The 21,872-nt window shown below is 43.2% G+C and overlaps 3 protein-coding genes and 2 long non-coding RNA genes across 5 annotated transcripts; 3 read left to right on the top strand and 2 right to left on the bottom strand.

Annotated features, from left to right (window-relative positions):
• The first annotated feature begins 363 nt into the window (after positions 1 to 363).
• On the top strand, positions 364 to 10,937 carry LOC124193109. Its single transcript, XR_006874045.1, has 3 exons — positions 364 to 453; positions 665 to 845; positions 10,409 to 10,937. It is a non-coding gene; the product is annotated as an uncharacterized LOC124193109 (long non-coding RNA).
• LOC124193110 lies at positions 8,497 to 11,432 on the bottom strand. The gene is made up of 2 exons (XR_006874046.1): positions 11,293 to 11,432; positions 8,497 to 8,670 (listed from the first exon to the last, which is right to left on the bottom strand). It is a non-coding gene; the product is annotated as an uncharacterized LOC124193110 (long non-coding RNA).
• A 2,747-nt stretch (positions 11,433 to 14,179) lies between these two features.
• LOC124193108 (erlin-1-like) lies at positions 14,180 to 16,255 on the bottom strand. Its single transcript, XM_046586768.1, has 9 exons — positions 16,097 to 16,255; positions 15,867 to 15,985; positions 15,718 to 15,798; positions 15,600 to 15,653; positions 15,417 to 15,471; positions 15,231 to 15,337; positions 15,017 to 15,168; positions 14,766 to 14,947; positions 14,180 to 14,684 (listed from the first exon to the last, which is right to left on the bottom strand). The coding sequence occupies exons 2-9, from the start codon at positions 15,972 to 15,974 to the stop codon at positions 14,446 to 14,448; spliced, it is 978 nt and encodes a 325-aa protein (XP_046442724.1). The 5' UTR covers positions 15,975 to 15,985; positions 16,097 to 16,255; the 3' UTR covers positions 14,180 to 14,445.
• An 89-nt stretch (positions 16,256 to 16,344) lies between these two features.
• On the top strand, positions 16,345 to 18,288 carry LOC124193107 (DNA-directed RNA polymerase III subunit RPC4-like). The gene is made up of 8 exons (XM_046586766.1): positions 16,345 to 16,612; positions 16,680 to 16,932; positions 17,006 to 17,137; positions 17,209 to 17,350; positions 17,423 to 17,506; positions 17,582 to 17,712; positions 17,782 to 18,036; positions 18,101 to 18,288. The coding sequence occupies exons 1-8, from the start codon at positions 16,512 to 16,514 to the stop codon at positions 18,218 to 18,220; spliced, it is 1,218 nt and encodes a 405-aa protein (XP_046442722.1). The 5' UTR covers positions 16,345 to 16,511; the 3' UTR covers positions 18,221 to 18,288.
• Positions 18,289 to 20,188: 1,900 nt separating this feature from the next.
• LOC124193106 lies at positions 20,189 to 21,775 on the top strand. The gene is made up of 4 exons (XM_046586765.1): positions 20,189 to 20,278; positions 20,386 to 20,857; positions 20,966 to 21,293; positions 21,355 to 21,775. The coding sequence occupies exons 2-4, from the start codon at positions 20,854 to 20,856 to the stop codon at positions 21,515 to 21,517; spliced, it is 495 nt and encodes a 164-aa protein (XP_046442721.1). The 5' UTR covers positions 20,189 to 20,278; positions 20,386 to 20,853; the 3' UTR covers positions 21,518 to 21,775.
• Positions 21,776 to 21,872: the final 97 nt, after the last annotated feature.

Genomic DNA, 21,872 nt, shown 5'->3' with positions numbered 1-21,872 from the left:
CCACGTTTATCGTTTTTTAGCAGTTTGGATTTGGAGGGAAGATCGATTTTTAATTATTGCTATCGATATCTAAATCAACAACAATTAGAAAATTAGTGTCGTCTGCTCTTTACAAGTTTCGAATTGAAATTGCAGCACTCTTTATCTTTGTAGAATCGTTTAATACACATTACATGCTGTTTGGCAGGTAAATAAAAATAAACATACAAATAGAATGAGATTGGGAGTTCAAATAAAAGAGTTAAACCTGTTCCAAATTTGTGGAATGTGCCTGACTACTTGACTAGCATATCATGCAGGTCCCAGGCTGTCGATGCATGGCAGTTTGCTAGCACATTGTAACGTTTTTCCTTTATTTTGTGTAGATTTGAGGCCTGAGCCAGCCATCATAACCATCACAAGATATGCCAAATTTGCTTGGGCTGCAACAATCTCAGTTTCATCATCTCTTGGGTAATGATTTTCGTTACTTTTATTAACCTGCTGTGAGCTGTGACCTGCTTGATATTTGAATAATGCATTACTTGCATGAAAGCAGTGTAGAAATTATCCTTAATATTATAAATTAGAGTTTACCCACTGTCACATTCTCAACTTGTTCTGACTTGTTGTAGCCTACCTGTCAATATGTTTCGTAAACCAATTTTATTCATTTTATATTTAGATAAACAGCATCCCGTTTCATTGGATAAACTACCGATGCTGGTCGAGTTACGGATCTCTTCTTCCCCCTGTCTTGAAATCCTCTGAGGCCCTCTTTCCTATCCCGAGCCTGGTGTACATTTAACTATTCTTCCGGATGGAGCACTTGTGGATGTCTGGCCGTACATTTCCCGGGCACAAAGGTAGGACCAATTTATCTCCATTCTTCTTCCTTTTTGACTATTCGATGGCGTTGGTTATAAATCGTTAGATAGTAAGGAATAAGATTATTTCTGAGCTATGCGCGGTTGACTGGAACTGTTTTCTCTCTTGTCGTTTTTGTTTACTGACCTGCCGCCACACGGGCACCTCCTCGTAAGGGAAATTGAAGCGTGTCATCTCGGCGTATAGATAAAAGGAGGGCGTCTGCATATAGATTCTTATATATCGACCCGTCTCTCCTAGGTTTGCCCGTCTGGCTGTCACTCAAGATCGTTGATGGTGGTCGAAAGGAAGGGGCTAGTTATTTGTCGGAAGAAGAGGAGGGACGGCCAGGGGAAGCGGACAAGAGAGAAAGCTAACGGAGCGAAGAATGGCCATGCAAAAGGGCTCTTGTGCTGCTGGGCGGCGCCCATCAAACGCGGTTAATCCCGCCACCCACTCGGAAACTACGAAAAAAAAAGAAATCATTGAGAAAATCCTGGCGAGATGAGTAGAGCATGGTCCATCTGTCCCGGGGGGGCTCCTATTTACGTAACAAGTGTGGCGCTTAATAGGCCGCTAAAGCCGTAAGGTAAACTCTTCTGCTCATCACACAGTCGCCGTCCCATTTCTTTATTTTTTATTTTTTCCAATCTCGTCCGTCAGGGCAGTCCCTGTGAACATTCCGGATAGAAATTGCGGATGAAAAACGTCGGCGTCCGTAGTAGCTAAAAGATTGGGCAAGAGAATTTGGTTTTGAATTGAATCGAAGAAAGAAACGGCGGCGGCGGTGGCGGCACTTGCCACTTTCATCGGCACCTCATCGCCGCGAGGTGATGATGGACGGCCAACTCCACAGCGGCCAGTCCCGGGGATGAGCCATTTCCGACCGGACAAGTCGTCACACCGGTCGGGTAGCAGCAGGAGCAGTAGCAGTAGCAGTAGTAGTAGCGTCTAGTGTTTACTAGCGGGCATCAAGGGGCGGGCCAGCAGTCAGCTGAGAGAGAAAGAGAGAGAGAGAGAAAAGTATATATACAACCCCCGCCGAAAAACTCTTGCGAGTGTGTGTTTCAAGGATCGTTAGTACGGAATTAGTCGAGGTGGAAATAGCCTCATCAATACACCTCCCCTCTTTGCCTTTGGCTGTAACTGCTGGCCTCTAACGTCACACGAACGGACGGACGGACGGAGAGAGAGACCCGCGCTGTCAGTCTCTTCTTCGGAAAAAGCGGACGGCGCATGCATCTTTCCATTTGGTGTGCTGGGCAGACACACTCGGTGCCCCCCCTCGAACTTAGATATCCGCCCAAAAGGTTTGCCACTGTTTGACAGAAATAGCTCTTCTTCTTCTTCTTCTTTTTCCATCTTCTTTTCTTCGCAAGATGCGGGAAATTCCAGGGGCACCACACAGAAAGAAAGAAATGGACGACGACATAGAAGAATAGTTAAGAGGGGGGATACATACGTATAGAATAGAAGATATAGCCAGATATGACGAAGGCGAAAGAAGAGGTCCCTTCTTCTCCTTCTTCTGGTTCCGCCGGCTGCACGTTGCATGCATCTGCATCCGGCCCGTTCCGCCCGGGAATGGCGATACTCCTCTGGCCAATGACTCGATGACATTTCACTTTTCTTCCTTCTTTTTCTTTCTTCTTCTTCTTTCCTCCTCTATTCGCGTCTGTTGCTCTCTCCATCTCTCTCTCTCTCCCCCCTCGCCATTATTATCTATTGATTTCTTTCATATTTTTTCCCGGCTCCCGCTCACGTCATTTTTTTTCTTCCTTTCCATCCAACTCATTTTCACGATGGAGGGATTTTTCCCCCCTTTTTTATTTTATTTCTTTCTTTTTTCTTTCGTGCTATGGAGAGAGAAAAGAAATGGGAAAAATCAGCTCCGCGATTCAGATATTTCCACCCGCCACCCACCACCACCTAGAAAATATAGATCCATAACAGCGTGTGTGTGTGTGTGCGTGAGTGAGTGCACGGGGACAATAATAGCGACGACGTCGAGGCATTTTATTTTTTTCCCCGCTCCTTACAAACGAGAATACGAGAGAGAGTCGGGAGAAGAGAGAAGAGAGAGAGACAACGTCATCAAACGTCAATGGAGCTCAGTGCGCGTTTCTTCTTCTTCCTCTTATCCCGCCCACCCAATCCCGATCGGGATGGATGAAAGATAGAAAAACCTCCGGTTTGCATCATCTCTCTACTGGGAATTTTTCCCACTCCTCCTTGCGGATCGAGCCGGAGGTGATGGAGACGACGCCGGGGTGGCTGCGCAGCAGTATACTCTACATAGAGAGACTATGATTCGGCGATATGATATCGGCGTGATTATTGTTATTGTTATTCCTTTACTACGAGACAAGGAGCGCTCTTTTGTTGCCTAAACAGCCTTCTCTCTGTGAGACTGGCACTATGCGTGTGTGTCTGCTATCTATAGCCCGTCGTATTGATTCGATAAGAAGTCGCCCGTCTCATTTGAATAGGAGGCGACGTCGTGTTCGATTTCATTTTTCCCAATTGGGCGGGAAGATCCGTTTTTTGAAAAATCTAAAACTTTGCATTCGGATTATGAGAATAGGAAGGAAATAAAAAGTACTTTGGAGAGGGGGGAAGTAAAGTACATACACATGTTATATTTTTAGGGGCCGGGGAAATAACAACAACGTAAAGAGAAGAAGAAAAAAATAATAAGATTTATTATTATTTTTTCGTTCGGGAAAATAATCCCCCCTCAAAAAAGAGGAAGAAAAATGGGAAGGAATAAATATAGAGTGACCGGAAAATACATAGGCACATGCTTATCCCACACACTCCTCCATCTGTGTGTGTGTGTACGTGGCGTCAAAAGGGGGAAGTCTGCAAATGTTGGTGGGGGTGTTGTTTGGGGTTTTTTGAACAGTTCCTGAAAGAAGAAGAAGAAGGGGGCCTTCCGAAAGTCACAATTATAGAACGCGTGCCCAGTTCCAAAAAGAACATGTGTGTGTGTGTGTGTGTGTGTACTACACTGCTGGAATATGTGGGTGGGTAGTAGCCGGCCGTATAGCCCAGCTCAGAAAAAGGGACAAAAATTCTCCGGGCGACACACGCGCGCGCGCACGCTCTCGTCGCCCTCCGCTCCGCTCGCGTCTCTTTTTGATTATGTCGACACAAAACTCTGAGAGAAAGAGAGTCGACACTGGTGTAGAGTACATGTTCTTTGCCTTTTATTTTTCCTGATGCCCCTCCGCTTTGCTCCGTTTTGCTCCGCTTTGCTCCCGAGCGACGTGTGCGCAGCACGGACCCGCCATCTCTTGTGTGTGTGTGTGTGAGCTCTACCCCCCACTGATATTTTCTTTTTTTTTTTTTACAAAGAAGGGACCAGAAAAGAAGAAAAGTCAGACGACGATAAATAGGCCGGCCAATATTCATCGTCGATGTGAGCTGATCGATGAGCTCCTCGACGGAGGACCCCCTCGATCCTTTTATGACATTTTCACTCGGCGATTTTGTCCTAGAGAGGATTTGTGTTGGATGAAAAAGAATGAAAAAAAAAAACACTTTGATCATTTTCATGTTTCCAATGTGTGTGTGTGAGGAAAGAGACACACACATGTGGGTGGAGGGGAGTTGGGTGGGAGCGCCAACGGAGGCAAACACCAACGAAAATAGATTGGAAAATAGAGTTGCTTTAGTTTATTCTTTTTTTTTGAAGATGTTTCTTTGCTTGAAAACTGTGCCTGATGTTATATATATGTGGGTCGGTCGACTGTCGAGAAGGAGCCAGCAGAAGGAGAGGAGGGATGGAGAAGAGGTTAGGGTGTCGGCCGCCGTGATGGATGGCCTTTTGCTCGGACGTCAACGACGCCGAGGAATCCGACTAGAAAAGAGTCGATGGCACACCCCCCACCACTCCGTCCAGCATATCCTCTTCTTCTTTTCTTTTCCGTCTATCTCTCTCTCTGCTGTACAGTCATACACCGAAAGACGACGTCAGGCGAGAAAGCAACTAACATAGGCATATGCCTATATTACGTATACATAGCCAGACACACGAGCGCAACGCAAACTCGATCACCTTTAAAACGCACGGGCCGGCGGGGCTCGTGTCGTCGTCCGAAATAAAAGTCCTACTGTCTACGTTCTTTCTTTGTGTGTGTGTTCCTCTATACGGCACTCCCATATAGATTTATACGTATTCATTTATGGATGGGCCGAATAGTGTACATCTTCTTCCGCTTCGAGCCTCGGCCGCTACACATATGAAGAGATTGGGAGACAAGAGAGGCGGCCGGCTAAAATGATGTGGGGAGGGCAAGATAGATATCCCTCTGTAAAGAGTCAAAGATAAAAGGAATCACGCACATACAAAATAAAAAAAAAGGAATATAATCTAAAAGAAAAGGGAGGAAAAAAGGAGAGTAGATTTATATATATATCTATTTTATATGATACAGCGGGAGAGAGAGAGAGAGAGTAGAGATATACGCGCGCAGAAAAGAGGAGAAAATTCGATTTTTGTCCCTTGGCGATTCGGTCGTCGGCTCGTGTCGTCCTTCTCTCCGTTCCTTGGTTTTCTTTTTAGAACCGGCGCCCCTTTTTTTTCTACCCCGGATCGGCGTGAACGTCGCCAGCAACATCATCGTCCGCCGGCCCCCCCACCCACCCTATATAGTCCCAGCCTTCTCTTATATATACTTGTCTATATCAAGCTGGATTATATAAGAGCGCGCGGCCCGAGTATCTACTATACGGCGCGCTCTGGCTCTATGGCGAAAAAAAGGAAAAAAGGAGAGAGACTGACTCGGAAAAGAAAAGAAGAATTTATAGTTACAGCAAGGGCAAGATATACACACACACTATAAGAGAAAAGATTGTGCAGGAGAGAGCACAAGCCCCTGTCTTTCTCTCGAGAGAGGGCCGGAAGAAAAAAAGGGGGGGGGATATATATTCACTAGATGTTGTAGTAGTACTGCGGGGGTATATATATATAGAGGAACGTAAGAGAGCAGAGAGAGAGAGAGAAAAGCTCCGATCAATAGAGAAGATGGTCTTCTTCTTCTCCTCTTTGAATCTTTTTTTTTTATTTTATTTTGTATATGTATACCTCGTGCGCCTCTTCTTCTTCTTCTTCTTCGCCAATTCTTTCCATTGAGCCTCTCTCGCTTGCTCGCTCTCTTGATTTACTCCGCCCGCTATCCACGGCCGACGATATGGGGCGGGTGGGGGGTTGTAGTATACAGTGGGAGAAAACGGCGACGAAGATGGTGGCTGGCTGGATGGGGCTTATTCAAATCGAAAGCAGTCAAAGGACATCCGTAGAAGCGGAAGGAGAATAGAGAAGGGGAGCAACTTTTGCGAGATATTTTTCTTCTTCCCCTTTTCTTCTTTCCTTTTCCTTTTTTTTATTTATTATAACAAATGCACTGCGCTGCTATCCAGACGAAAAGAAGAAGATGAAGAAGAAGGAAAAAGCGAATGAGGATAGGCCAGAGATCGATAGAAGGGGGGAAGAAGAAGAAGAAGAAGCCAGAGCAGCATATAAAGAGATATGGAATAACAATATAAATAAATGACGAATAATAGAAAAGAAAAGGAGAGAAAAAAACATGGACGACGATGATGATGGCCTCTTTCCCTCTCTCTCTGGCAGTGCACAACAAACAAACAAAAATGGGAGCTATAGTACATACAACCTTTTCATATTATCTATCCGCTGCTGCTGCTGGACAGCGGATAGGTAGCCCCGAGTTACGGAAGTTGCGTCTTTTTCTCTCTGGCGATATTACATCTGTCGTAATCTTCTTCTTCGATCCTTGCCGCGCTACGATCCGCTAATGGTTTCCCGCGGAGCTTCTCGGTTGGCTCCCTCGCAGAGTTATACAATAGACAAGACACAGGTGAGGGTTTCATCACGACCAAGGCCACCAGGTGGTCCTGCGCCCAAGTTAATTCCCCTTTTATTTCGAAATGAAAAACAACAATTTCCAGGAGAATAGCGATGGCATGTATGGGTCAGGATAAGGAGAGATGTCAGAAGAAGGTTAAAGGTATATGAGATTCAATCAGCGAAAAGAAAAAATACACGAAAGAAGCAGCAGAGAGAGAGAAACAGCAGCTACTTGACCCAAAAGGTCGTCCTCCACGAGAGAAAAGAAGGTGTGGCCCGCAGTGGAGGACTGCGGCTGCTGTCCCATTATCAGTCCATCACTGGGACTCGCTAAATATGCATGAAGAATGTGTCCAGTGAATAAGAAAGAGGAGAGAAAATCGACAGGCGCATACATTTCAGTGCCCACACACAACAACAACCACCACCACCACGGCCCCCAAAAGGAACCCAACAAAAAAAAAAAGGTCTATACACTTGGAGATATCGAGGTGTAAGCTTATAGCGCCATATCACAGGTGTGCCGCTTTAGACATTTATTCGCTCGGGGCCACGCATTTTCTATTTTCTCGTGTGTGTGTGTCTGTTTGTTTGTTTCTCATCTTTCGAACGAGATTCCGCAAGCGCAGATTATCCTCAAACAACAGACGATGTCGAAGTCTAAGAAGAAGGAAAAGTCCTACATCTCTCGTGTTCAATTTCTCTATTCATTGCGGATGTGCAATGATAAGCCGCCCCGCTACTACTATGTGGTTATTCCTCTCTCTCTTATGTTGTCGGGATATTCTGGTCTCTCCTGTTGGATGGCCCACAAGGAGAGAAGGAGGAAATGTCTAAGGACGTCGCACCCTCGCACATAACAATACCTGGCCTTTTCTCTCCTTATTTCTCTGGTCCGTGTCTAACGGAGGAAAATAGGCTCGTTTTTATTCATTTTTTTAAATAGATTTCTTCTTTCTTCTTCTTTTTGGTATGTGTCCCTTTTTATCTTCCTCCTTATTTTCTCCTTGTAGAGTGGACCAGAAGACGAGGGAAAGACACATAACACGATGGACGAGTCGGTTCCGCTCTCTTATTTTTCTCTCTCCGACGTGGCACAACAACCTTTAACGATAGTTGCCACTTCACAGATCGATTCACCGCTGCCGATGGTCTCTCTCTCTCTATACACCTGATGGTCCCCCCTCTCTTCATTGTGAATGCGCCCACCTTCTTCTTTTGGGAGGTTGTCGTATTTGTTATTTATCATCCAACATTCATTTTGATTCCACGCAAAAATAAGCATTCCTGGACCTGTTACTCGGTCGTATTTTTTAAAATTTGTATTCAATTTCATATCGAGCCCTTTTTCTTTTCTCTTTCGTGATATCATTTGAAAAAAGAAGAAGAAAAAAGGTGGAAACAAAAAAACAACAGCGGAATGAAAAGAGAATGGAGGAAAGAAGAAGAAGAACTTGAAAACGAGTCAACGACCGATCTAAACAGTGCGCGCTCGCGATTTCCAAATCGTGATCTCTCTCTCTCTCTTTTTCCCGAGACATTCTCTCTCTCTTTTCATTCTGATTTTCTTCTTTGCGCTTCCTTTTTCTTTTGTCCCGACTGGAAATGCTGTTTACATTAGCGGGCGGCGGCCAATGAGAGAAATAGAAAAAAAGGAAACAAGAGCGTCGTCGTCGTCGTCGTCGCGTCACCACCAACGCCGTCTTATCCTTCCAGTCGTGGAGAAAGTTCTTTTTTTTTCCATTATTATTACGTGTATATTATACGTGTTTTTTTCCCCCGAGAGGTTCTTGCCGGTGCGGTTATTCTGTTCCAGCGGCGGCCGCCCTCCTACTCCACACCCGTCCTGGATTTGAGTTGTTTTTGTTTTCCTCCGGCTCATTTTGTCGTCGTCGCCGTCGTCGTCGTCCTTGTTGCATTTTTTGTTTTTTCGGTTCCAATTCGTCTGTGAACTGATAAAAAAAGAAAATGATACACAGCAACAGCAGCAGCGGCGTGTATCGGTCGCATTCTTTCATTGCTGTTGTTGCCCCTATCTAGTTCACTTGACTACTGACATTTTCTCTCTCTCAGGCGCGGCCAACGGATATACCCGCGCTCACGCTGGCCGCGTCCCCAATTTTAGCTTCATTGCGCTTCTTCTTCTTCTTCTTCTTCTTCTTCTTCTTTCTTCTTTTGTTTTTATTTCAATCTCTCTCTCTCTCCTTTTCCTTATTCTCTCTCTCTGCCAGACGGTGACATCATTCACCTCCATCCGCCAAATAAAAATCCGAAAAAAACAAAACAAACGAATATATGATTAGAAATAAAAATGAAAATTAATGACATGATGTCGATCCTCTTTTTTCTTATTTATTTTGGGTAGGTGCGTGCGTATTTATTTTTGTACGGCGCTTTTTCGGGATGATGGCGCAGTTCACCAGGGTGTCTTTTTTTCTTCCTTTTGTAATCAACGTAAAAGAGAGAGAAAAGGGAAAGAAGAGAAATAAAAGGAAAGACGACGAATAAGGTCAAAAGAGAAATAACGACTCTTGATATAACAAACAAATCAGAAAAATGATGAAGCAAATGGCCACCGCTGCTGCTGCTTCCGCTCCTGTTTTCCCCCCTTATTTTCCGCCCTTTTATTGTATTTTTTAAAAGGGAAAAAATCCTAGCGTCTCTCTCTCTTCAATCCTGTAGTAGTGCAGCATTGTAAGGACCTAGCCTACTCTCCTCTTCGCCATTTTCCTTCTTTTTTACACATTACTCCGGAGGAGGAGAAAGACTTTGTGTGTGCACACAAGAAGTGCGTGTTTGAGAAGAACAAGAAAGAAGAAGAGCATGAGAAATTTTCCCCCAGCGAAAAAATAATGCACACAGAACACGAAACTAATTAGCCGCTCATTACGAAACTTGAGAGTTATTTATTTTTCCTTTTATTTTGTCTTTCGGGTGGGAGTTGTTCTTCCTTCGTCTCCATCAAGTCAAGTAGTCGGTCGGTCAGTTGGTTCTCTGATAGAGTTATCATCACGAAGGATCGTTACGGCGCAACTTCCGAGATGGAAGAAAAGCGAGGTAGACGGGGGCTGGCTGGCTGGCTGGAAGCCGGAAAAAAAAAGAAAGATATCGATAGACAAAAAGTGAGTGGGCCAATAATAAAAGAATAATAAGTGGAAAAAAAAAAAAGAAAGAAAATTGACAAAGGAAATTTTATTTTATTTTTTCTTTTCTTCAAAAAAAGGACAAAAGAGACACACACACACAGGTAGAAAAAACTAAAAATGAAATTAGACATAAAGGGGAACAGCGATACTTTGCGAAGCGGACGGACGGAAACGACCCAATTGTCCTGCAACCGCGACGTTGCATGTCCCGTCACCGTATCACCGACATTGAGGAAGCGCGTCTCGTAATCAAAGAGAGAAAGAAAAGACATAATAATGTTGGATATAGGAGAGAGAACGACAACATGATCTCATCGTAAATAGCGGACAAGAGAGAGAGAGAGATGGGCTGTGGGAGTTGCTGGATAACTCTATTGCGCCCAGCCAGTTTGATAAGTATATACTTGTTACGTCAGATGGGCAATCACCTGATGTAGTATATGATCCTATAACATTACTGTTTCAACTTAATCACCTAATTTATAAGCGACGAGGAAAGAAATCAATTTGCTAACGGCTTTTTTCTTCTTCTTCTTCTTTGTAGCACCTGATTGCCAAATGTCATTGGGAGAAGAATCGAGTGGAGTGGGGTTGAGAGGCTTCCGTCGATTGGCCGGACACACGTGCGGGCACACACGAGGACAAACAGACAGCCAGCCAGCCAGCGCACCACGGGTGTTTGGACGGAGCCAAGCTGAGAGCGACAGCACCGTCCTGGATCAACAGATCGGAATTTGCCGCCCGAACATTGAACTTACTGGCCGTTCACTCGTACAGGTGAGCAGCCAAGTGCGAAACGGGGTACCTAACCTAAACACACTGGACACCCTTTTTTTTTCTTTTCTCCTCTTTTTTTCTTTTGTAACTTTCGTGTGTGGATTGGATTTTGGCCGAAAACTTCCAAAAGTCCCGTCCAACATGTTTTGCCGCTCGAGTAATGAATCGGCCTTGTGCATTGGCCGTCTCTTGGCCAGCTTTTTCCCCTTTGTGTGTGTCTACCTGATACTGTTGATGTTGTTCTGTCGTCACTACCTATCGAATTCGAGACCGTGTTGTGCGGGTCCGATCCGTAACAAATGAGAGCGCGGCCGGTGTTTTTTTCTTTCTTTCTTTCTTCCTTTTCTCTCTCTTATTCGCCGTTTGCCCATTTTCCATCCGAAATTCACGCTCCACTGCAACTCCAAAGTGCAGCCGAGGAACCTTTTTTTTGACGAAAAGGTGGTATAAAAGAGAGAGAGACGAATAAAGTGAAGAGCAAGAAAAGATATATAGTGAGAGAGAGAGAGATCAACGAACTGTGTTGTGTGTGTGTGTGTGTTTGCGATCACACAGGACACAGAAGCAAACGCGGGCCGGAGCGCGAAACACAAAAGAAATGAGAGGTTCAAAAAAAAAAAAAAAAAATAAGAAATGAAAGTTATATTATACCTGGTGATGGCTGTGCGGTAATGCTGTCATTCTGTCGAAAATGCTCAACAACTCACTGAGCTGCGCCGTTGTTTTTTTCTTTTTCTGTTACTTCTTCTTGTTGTTTTATTACCATCATTTTGAAATTGACATTTTGGCTCCCGTGTCGGCACGCTAGACGCGGACGCACATCTAGGGAGGAAGCTGGGACTTTTTTTCTGGTGCTCTGCCGTTGTTGTTGTTGTAACCGTACGTCCGTAACGGTTCTTTTTTTTTCTTATTTGCATCGGCTGGTTAACAGTATCTTGATCTCTTTGGTCGTCTCGTTGCGTAGTAACGTTTAAACAGACATGATGTAGTGTATAAATAGAAAAGAGCACACACACACAGAAACGGAATGGCGTTGCTCGATGGCGGTGGCAAAAAGGCAAACCCGAAAGAGGAGAGAAGACGCAACAGCTCTACACACATATAGCTAAGCTATACTCCTATATGTATATATATATATATCTAGTATAAAGAAGATGGTGAAAGAGGAGGAGAAGGAGAGGAGGACACAACATCCGGGGCTCATCTTCATGCTCGGGCGAGATACAATCACTGTGATTATACACGGTACACTCTGTGGAAAAGAAACCATCTTTTTAAAAGAGAGTGGGGCTACGAGACGTGGAACTCCATCTAGCGCACCAACCGACACGGATGAGATTGAGTTTAAGTGACGGGGAATTCTCTCAAGATACTCACACGTACTAGGCGCGTTTATATAGGGTAGGCGCAGAGATAGGGATGATCCCATTAGCTGGAAACAACCTGATGGAATAATAAGTTGACTTGATCTTTGACTCGCCCCTCTTTTGTTTGCCGGCGATACTTCTCCTTGCCCATACGGTCGCTCCCATTTGATGCTCTTTTCTCTTCTCTTCTCTGCCGTCCGTCTCGCGCCTCCTTGCGGTCGGAGGCAAAGAAGCGCCAAGGACGAAATCCTCTAAACACACTCACATAGTGTCAACTAATCAATTCAAAAATGGCGGCCGACTCCCTCATCTATCTCGTCGCCCGATGGAAAACGAGCACTTGCATACGCCAAACTCGACTTACGTTTGATCACGTTTGATCGTGATTGATCGAAGGGAAATCGTTGATAGCCTCCAGGCATCGACTTCCTTTCATCAATTGACTACCGAATTGAGATCGTCGCAGTTGTGGAGCACAGGAGCAGAGCAACATCTGAAAAATAAAAGGGGCTCCGTCTCGAAGCTTTTACCCGACTCGCAGTAGTGGATTGATTAAGTCGCAATGCAGTCATCTTTGCCCCATTGTTATTCCCGGCGCGTATCCTCCTATTCCACCCCCTAGACTCTGCTAGATATATCTCTCTACCAAGGTCTACCTCTCTTTTTTTTTCCCCTTTTTCTCAATGTCGTCGTCTATCTGCGATCTGCTTTTCTTCCCATCGCCAGCCGCCGTAATGAGGCAGAGATGCAAAGCGAGACGAACGAAAAGACTCTGCACACTCAAAAGATGGCTCTCTTTCTTTCTCTCTCTCTCTTCCAGCGCTCTCATTGATTACCAGACCGCACGCTCATTGACATGATTGACCCCATCAGCCATTCTACTACTACCCCTTTTTTCCCTTCTCTCTCTTATTTTTTATTCCCACTCTATGCGCTTCTCGGTTTTCACGAAAAACACACAGAGAGAGAGAAGGCCCGAGTCGTCATGGAAGCGCACAGCGCCATTCTCGTTCCATCCGGCGCCGAGTTTGTTGTTTTGTTATATGACGGAATGGCCTCGATTGGGAGGGCCCTCCCTTTCTCGCCTGTCTGTTTCTCTCCTTTTTTTTCCTCCCTCTTTCTTCTTCTTCTTCTTCTTCTTCTTCTTTGGCCTTATCATGCGTGTGGGAGGAGACGTTGTTGTCTACCCGTACGCTCTCTCCTAATTGAGCCAAAGGAAAGAAGAAGCAGCTAGGCAAAGTTATGAGCACACGACGGAAAAAGAAGAAACGAGGGTCCCTGCTCATTTGTTAAATGGAACCCTAGACCCCGTCGCTTCCGATGTGCTGCTGCCACCAGGCATCCACCAACTAGAGCGCGCACCAACTGAAGCGCATCTCGTCTCTTTTTTCTTTTTTTTTCCTTTGTCGCTCGACATCCCAAAGTTGCGTGTTCTGGCGTCATCATAAAGCCAGCCACCCTTATTGCTTCTTAATCCTCGGCGAAACTATCGATAATCAACCTAACGCAAGACTCGAAAGAGCGCGGCCACCAGTTTCACCGAATAGTATAAAATGGACGTTTTAAAAACCGTTTGGCCAACTCCCCACCGACTTCTTCGCCGCTCGTTTCGATCGATGGGAACTGATTCATTAAGATTTTTTTTCTCTCTTTCCACCACACTCCACCCCCCGTCTCTTTCTTTCTCTCCGGGTTGGTTACCTAAATGGCCGATATATGCGCTCAATCCTTTTTTTGATTGTTTCAAACACTGTACAAAGGCCCCGGCCGTATTGATCAGCAGCGGACGTCGACCGCGACGCGGAGAAACACTCGAGCTCTCGCCCGTTTGGTGGTTGTAGTAACAGCTTGCTTTCGGGGGTGCTGCGCGTTGTTCAGAGAGACGGGCACAACTCTTGGTACTCTTCGTCCGTCGAGTGGTGGCGCTGTTGGAATCGGCTTAAGACTCGGCGGGTGGTGGAAACTTCTGGTCGAGCAAAGCCTGCTGCTGTTGATTGATCCGGGGAGAAATCAGAGCTACTATTGGGAGGCGCACAGGGAGGGAAACGCCAGACCGGTGGATACTGGTTAACAAAACGGACAACCCAAAGGAAAGAATGGGAAACAAGTCTTGCCACGAGGGGCCACGGAGCGAAACGAAAACATCAATTTAAAAAACCCAGAATAGCGTGTAAGGTGGGCCGAAATGTGTATGTATGGCGAGTGGGTGAATTTCAACGATCAGACACATTGGGAGAAATAAGTGCACTGTTCAATTTTGTTTCCTTTTTTTTTTTTTAGCTCGTTTCAGTACACAGCACACCGCGACATCTAGTCGAAAGTGTGTCACCACACAAGTGTACACAGAAGAAATGGAAAATTGGTAGCAAAAAAATATTGACTCGACTTATTATTATTTAGACCAAGGGAAGGAAACGGATCGTGCCGCTCCTCTTCATTAATTCGCGGCTTTTTCGGTTACTACTGGTAGACTGCCACTAGAAGGCTGTTGATCGCCCATGAAAAGTGTTGGAATGTTGGCTCCGAAATATAGCTTCGTATTGGCCGTGATGGATTCGTAGCGCTTGAGTTCCAGATATTCCTTCGTCAATAGCAACTCATTGGCCTTAGCTTGTCGCTCAAGCGAGTAGTAATCTGCATCTGCGCGACTCTTATGTCGGTTGGTAACGATTTCATCTACAGCAGAATAAGATGAGCAAGCACTAAGCAATTAAGGAATCTAGAAAAAATATATATACAAAAAATGATAAAAAGCACCTTCAATGATGGACATGGTCTTGACTGATTCTTTCTCCATCACTTTTTGCTCAAAATTAATTTTGGCCACTTGAGCTTCTTTCTCGGCTTCAATAACGGCTTTCTTCCGCTCGGTTTCGGCGTCTTTCTCAACCACTTTCTGATACTCTCGTGCAATTAACAATTTGGTTTTCTCCGCCTCCCTAGAGAATCACAATGATCAATGCAAGTTCAGATTCACTTGTAAAAAACCAGGAAAAAACATTTGTTACACAAGTTCGTAGTTCTTTCGAATAGATTCAGGAATTTTGGGTTTGGTGACGCGCACGCCGTGAATATGCAAACCCGGTGCAAGATCATTCAAATCTGCTTGCAAGGCCTTCTTTAAATTTTCGTCGATCTGATCAAACAGATCAATGTAGACCTAACGTCGAAATTTGGTTATTAAACTTTTCCAAAGATCCTGACTTGGGGATTTTTTTTTACCTCTTGGAGAGTATGCACAGAACAAAACTGGTTAAGTTCGTGATGGATCTTGTTGTATACTAGCGTTCTATCATAGTCGGCTGTATAGTTTTTGACAATTTCGTATACTGCAAAGTGAAACAAAACCAAGAAATCTTAATGTTAAGGGAAGGGATTAGGTGCATATTTTTAAAGTATACTACAAACCACTGGATGGACTTAAAATATTGACCACTTCAATTCGGTCAAAGTAAAGCATGACCTGTAACAAACAAAAATATGGATACACTAATATAATTTACATTCAAGAAAAAAAAGTTTAAAAGCAAGATTTTGTCTGTACTATGATTTCCAAGGTATAATTAAAATAGTTTGACTGAATAGACTTACCCCGCCAGCAGTTCCACACGGTACATTCTTTACTTCGTCTGATTGCAGAGTTACCTACATAAGGAATAAGTTTGGGGTTGCTGTACAGTTTTTGCTGTAAGGTTTTTACGAATTTAACCTGAACTGATCGGTGAGTAGTAAGAAAAGGAAACATCATATGATATCCAGGATTGCTTGTCTCTTTCAACAATGCACCTCCCTGAAAAACAAACAAAAAGAAACTCATAAGTATAAGATGTTATTGTAGTATAATAAACACGGTCTAACCCGGTAATAAACACCGACATATCCCTCATCGATTTTGTGTAAAGAAAAATTGAACAGGACGGCTAAAGTTCCGATCAAAATAGCAAACGATCCAACTGAAGGCGGCATTTTAAGTGAAGCTGGAAAACACGTAAACGGTATAAAACGATGTAAAATACTATGAATGATTACATTTTGGCTGTATATGATAAGTAATCTGTAAGAAAGTAAATTGAAAACAATTCGTTTACCAGGAGACTTATGTCACTTATCAGTACTATCAGAATGGGTATTATTTTTGTTTATTTTTTCGTTTTTGAGTTGTGACTTGTGAGGCAGACGATGGTTATGGAAAAGGCCGTTAAAATAAACAGAAGAATAGACCGGTTGCTGAGTTGCCAACTCTAGAAATTCTACTTAAAATAAGATTACAAAACGTCAAATTTATTTTAAATCTTTCATATTCTTTCTGTCAATTTTGATTTATCTTACAATTTAAATACTTTAAACTGAGAGACAGAGGCTCTGATTCTCTGCCAGGTCAAAATAATATCCAAATTGCCGAATTGGCAATCTATGCCCATGGTTTGGCCATGCATGGATTTGTGAAGTGCAGACGAAATTGTTAAACACGATTTCGTGAAGGTAAAAAACTGAAAACTGAAAATGAGCGGTTCAGGCGGTTCAGGAGGAAATCCATCAGATCTCGTAAAAAAACTAGCCCTCAAAGCAGCAATATCGCCTTTAAGTGCCAGTAAATCAGGGAGGTAATGAACAAACGATTGTACAATAAAAAGTTTGATTATTGATTATTAAAATACTAATAATTTTTAGACTGCCTTCTTTGCGTGGTGAAAGGGATCTTAGCCTAGGTGGGAGTTCCAGACCAAATTTAAATTCTGTGTCAGGGGCTGCAAAACCAAAGAAGGAATTCAAACCTACAATCCCAGTTAGGCGCACAAAAACTCTGGAGGCACCATTGAATGTTGACAACTCTGCAGAATCTTCTAGTAATGGCAGAGGGCGAGGTGGTAGAAGAGATGATAACCGGGGAAGAGGAAGAGGCAAAGGAAAGGAATGGGTTCAAGTACTAATTTTTTTGTATTGTTATGCTAATAATATGTCTAATATCCTTCAACTATTACATTCTATTCTTTAAGAGCGAAGGAGCACTTTTTGGACAAGGAGTATGTGATTCGAATCCAAAAATGAGAAGTTCATCATCAGCATATGCTGACAGAGAAGGTGGAGGCTCTTCTGGTGGGTTGGAAAAACCACGACTGAACACTCAGGTAGAATACAAGTTCAATTTTTAACAAAAGACAAAAAAAAATAACCAGTAAATTTAATTGAATTCAAACAGAACACCAAAGTGAACAAGGAAGAGGAAGATGCTGCTCTGAGTGCATTGCTAAGAGATGATTTCTTGGATGATTCTGAACTGGGTGATGGTTTTTACAATAATGTGGTAATGCAGCCCATCCAACTACCAAAATCAAGTTTAGGTATGCATAACTGAGTAGCAGTAAAGGAATGGTACATTTAATGTGGTTGTTTTTGTTTTTATAATTATTTAGATGCAAGTGTAAAGGAAGAAGTTGACGATATTGGTATAAAATCTGAAAGCAAACCAGCCATCACAGTAGAAGGAGGGGTCACCAGTATGTGTATATTTTTCAGAAAGTTTAAATCTTTTTGCACACAAACTAAAAAAATAATATTGAAATTTACATTAGTCAAGCAAGAGAAGGATGAGAAAAAATCAATTCCGACTCCTAAAGCATCTTCTTACCAGCGACGTCTGAAACCTTCTCAAGTCACAGGAGAACACATTTTCCAAAATGAGGGTGAATTACTGTTCATTCAGGTACGTTGACATATGGCATTATCGCCGGGTAGTTGGTCGTCTAATCGTGCAATTCTACTTTGATTGAAGTTACCAGATGTGCTGCCAAGCCTGAAATCGGATAAGGAACGTCCTCAAGTTAAAAACGAACCCGGGACTGCAATTCCAGAGAAAGTCGTTGATCACTCCATTTCTGAAGCAAAACCTGATAAAGAAAGCGTTTTTGAAGATATTCCTGAAGGTCGATTAGGAACTCTACGCATCCATAAATCAGGGAAGATAACTTTGCAGATGGGAGAACATTCTTTTGTGTTGGATAGCGCTACCCAAGTGTCTTACTTACAGGTAGTTCAATGATTTTCAAAATTTTCGTCTGACACTTGCATAAACGTTTATATATCTGTCATAGGATTTGATTTCCGTTGAGGTTGATGCAGAAGATAAGACCGGCAAAATGAGAGCACTAGGACCAATCAAATACAAAACTGTCTGTTTACCTGATTGGGATGAACTAATTGCTGATTCCTAATATTCCTTACTTATTGTCATTGTTCAATTTAATGCTGCGAAATTTCGAATAAAATTCGGCGAGTGATAGATTGGTTTAAGGGCTTTCAAGCGTAATAATCTGTTATTTTCTTTTGATTTTCTCATTTTCATGGTTCTTATCATTTATTCTTATCACCATTATCCGTTAGTTGTTAAAGATTACAGGAAAGTGCCTCTTATTAGTGCCTCCCCTACGGTTCTGCAAGTGGATTTGGCCCGAAGAAGGTGGGAGTCGGACAAGATTTTAACGAGCTGGTGGGGTTTCCATTTTTTTTCTTCCTGACCCGATTACCCGCAGGTCAGAACGTCTTATTTTTATCTGTCATGTCAGTATGTCACGCATGACACTGCTGGTGAAAACCAAGATTCTTTATTATTTTTTATCGTCACAGATGATCTGTAAGTTGTTTTACATAGAATTTTGAGAATTCATCATGATCTTCAATTGACAGCAATTTAGAATTTAATTTTTTTTTTTTTTTTTTATTTAGATTTTGCTTAATAGTGAATAAAGAACCACCTAGTTTTCTTTCCAAGAAAAAAAAAGGGCTAAGGGCAACATGGTCCACTAAGTTCTTTGTTTGTTGATCCATTGGCTGCTACCTTGATGAATTTTCCTCTTTGACTTTCTTAGAACGGACCCGCTCTTGATTTGAGTTGAGGTATTGCTTGGTGTCGCTACAATCTTCTTTGATATTTTGGTATCTAAAGTAACACCCATTCTCATATCAGGTTTATCTTGCGCCGCTATATTCAATGACTGAATCCATTGGTAACACCGGATGAAAATGCAAGTCAGCAGTATATGCTGCCATCCTTTCGTCGCTCCGAGAAATGGGGGAGTTGAGCCTGCTCCAGCTACCCGAACCCGACAAGCATATCAATATTCGCAGCCAACTTGAACTACCCCAGGCCAGCTCTCAATGCAGCAGGGAGTTTCTTGAGGACGACGAGATCACGATTTTAGTCAGGAGAATATGTTGTGAGTATCGAGTATTTTTCATTTGTCTTTTTTTTTTGTTGTTATTTCAATTCAGTGTGGATGAGCTAGAATAGGGATGTCTTCTTTTTGACGCTATATGGCGTCAATCTAAGGCCATCTTCGATCGTTTTTCAGCTGCCAAAAGCACCAGCTTTAGTTACTTTTATTTTCCTTATTTCTAAATTCATTTATTGGAGTTATTGTGAGATTATTTGGGGTGAAATTTGACCGTAAGTGATCTAGCTACAAAGCTCACTTGTAAGATTTTTGAAAATTTACGTTTAAATCTACTTTCGGTTTCTAAATCAGTTAATAGTTCAGACGGTTTTCTTGTGACTTTTTGAAACTTTTGAGAACTTATTGACAGAGAAAAGAGGTTTCTAACAAGGCTCAACTGTGTGCACATCATGAAATGAATATGGATTGATCATGTGTTCGAAACTTGGATAAGATTGGAGAGGAATATTTTCAAAAAAGCCGACTGTCCTTCAAACGGTTCGAAATGGAAGATTTATTCATTCGACGAAGAAACGAGTCAAATGACTCCAATGTCAATTGGTATAGTTTTAAGCCATTACCATTTAACTTAGTATTCATTTTAATTTTGGTTGTTGTAGACCCATCCCCAGCAACGACAACCTGCAGAAGGAAAGGCACATAAAACTTGTCATGCAGAGGTTGGGTGAGAACGGGATGTGTTACATAACCATTTGGTATTCATTTTGTTATTGGTTGTTGTAGACCCACCCCCAGCCACATCAACCTGCAGAAGGAAAGGCCAGTAAACATACTCGAAGGTCACGGAGATCTTTACATAAAACGTGTCATGCAACGGTGTAGAGGATGGGTGAGGACGGGACGTTTTCACCTTTTGCAACATTATCAAACAGGTACAACACCCGCAAGGCTTTAGAGGTGAGGGTGAGAAAAAAAATCGTATAAAAGGCGAGAGAAAAGGCGAAGGTAAATCAGTCGAGTGAGGATCTCCGACACGGCAACAACTACAGCGCACTCACCATCTGCCTTCTTCACCGTATTGCCAGTTCGCAACCATGGGTAAATATTCTGTCTTTTACATTAAGTTGTGTATCAATTCTATGTTTCTATCTGTTGATATGCCTGTTAATATTTAATATTAATGTTTGAATTTTTTTACTGTGTAGTTATCTAAGTCGTCGTATGCTGTTGGGTGTTGTATCGTTGATTGGTGGGTCGACCATTGGTGTACCGATGTCTCCTGGGGTATGGCGAATGTCAAACCGCAATGCTGCCGCCTTGCTACGCAACAACAACATACGCAACAACCGGTTCCTACACCACCAAGGCTCAAGAGTGTTACACCACAATTTATGATGCCACGAGCTGCTACACCGAATCCCGAAGTATAACTCTGCCCCGAGTTACATCACTAAGGCACCGGAATTGTCTATTTATGCTGCCCCTGCCTACTACACCGAGGCCCCGCGTTACTACAACACCGAAGCGCTCAATTACTACACTACAACCTACGCTGCCCCGAACTACTACACCTACGTCCTGAAGTGTTACTGTGCGTATGAGGAGTCGTCCCCGAACTGCAGAGCCTTGTCTGTCACCAACTGCATTCCTCATCGTGTAACCAGTTCGCAATTATGGGTAACTATTAAGTTTTTTACTTTGAGTTTTGTATTAATCTTTTTTTTTCTAGTTGCTAATATGCCTGTTATTATTTAATATTTATGTTTAAATTTATTAATTGTCTAGTTAACTATGGTGTCGTGCTGCTGTTGGGTGTTGTATCGTTGATGGCTGGATCGACCACTGGTGTACCGATGTCTCCTTGGTATGGCGAAAACCAAACCACAACGCCGCCGCCTTCCTACACAACTTACGCAACGACGAGTTCCTGCACCGAGGTCTTCAAGTACTACACCACTAAAGCACCGGAGTTTGATACCACAACTTACGCTGCCCCGAGCCACTACACGGACACCCTGAAGTATTACTCTGCCCCGAGTTACTACACCACCAAGGCCACGGAGTACTACATGACAGCGCATGCCACCCCATCCGACTACACCGAGGCTCCCAAGTATTACTCTGTTCTCAGCTACTTACTGCACCGACGCTCCTAACTACTTCTCTGTTCCCAGCTGCTACACCGATGCTCCTGCTGATAACTCCACCAAAACAATCGAATCCTACACCGAAGCGGCAAAGTACTACTCTGTCCCGAGCTACTCAACAAGAACTGAGGCGGCCAAGTATTACTACACTGATGCTCCAGTCTACTACACCGACCTACGCTACACCTAGCTACAACACCGCAGCCCCCAAGTACTACACCGAAGGAGCCGCCTATTACACAACCACGTACGCTGCCTGGTATACTACATCGAGGAATTTAAGTATTATCCTGCTCCAAACTACTACCATCTGAAGTTCATATGTATTTTACACCAGCAATTCTCCTGACTTTGTCACCACTACTTATGTTGCTCCGACCTATGGAAGTTCTGAAGTATTTCACTGGATGTGTTGAAAGATTGCTGAAATACAAGATTGATCGATAAATCACGTCTATGTCTATTTTCTCCTGAAGTACCTTTCCTGACTGCTGCTGATAATTTCGTGATGTGAGAAAATATTTCTGAGTGCCATGTAAACTTAC

This window comes from Daphnia pulex, chromosome 4, assembly GCF_021134715.1.
Source record: "Daphnia pulex isolate KAP4 chromosome 4, ASM2113471v1".
In the NCBI taxonomy this organism is placed as follows: domain Eukaryota; kingdom Metazoa; phylum Arthropoda; class Branchiopoda; order Diplostraca; family Daphniidae; genus Daphnia; species Daphnia pulex.
This window is presented reverse-complemented; position numbering and strand designations above follow the sequence as displayed.

Bases quoted from the DNA above. Each gene is read 5' to 3' on its own strand.
- LOC124193108 (XM_046586768.1), bottom strand. From the start codon at position 15,974: ATGCCGCCTTCAGTTGGATCGTTTGCTATTTTGATCGGAACTTTAGCC. The intron at 15,472-15,599 runs GTAAGTCTATTC...TGTTTGTTACAG, and splicing joins CGTGTGGAACTGCTGGCGGG to GTCATGCTTTACTTTGACCG. The intron at 15,169-15,230 runs GTAAAAAAAAAT...TTTCGACGTTAG, and splicing joins CTGTGCATACTCTCCAAGAG to GTCTACATTGATCTGTTTGA.
- LOC124193107 (XM_046586766.1), top strand. From the start codon at position 16,512: ATGAGCGGTTCAGGCGGTTCAGGAGGAAATCCATCAGATCTCGTAAAA. The intron at 16,933-17,005 runs GTACTAATTTTT...CTATTCTTTAAG, and splicing joins AAGGAAAGGAATGGGTTCAA to AGCGAAGGAGCACTTTTTGG. The intron at 17,507-17,581 runs GTATGTGTATAT...AATTTACATTAG, and splicing joins AGTAGAAGGAGGGGTCACCA to TCAAGCAAGAGAAGGATGAG.
- LOC124193106 (XM_046586765.1), top strand. The intron at 21,294-21,354 runs GTATTACTCTGT...CTCTGTTCCCAG, and splicing joins GACTACACCGAGGCTCCCAA to CTGCTACACCGATGCTCCTG.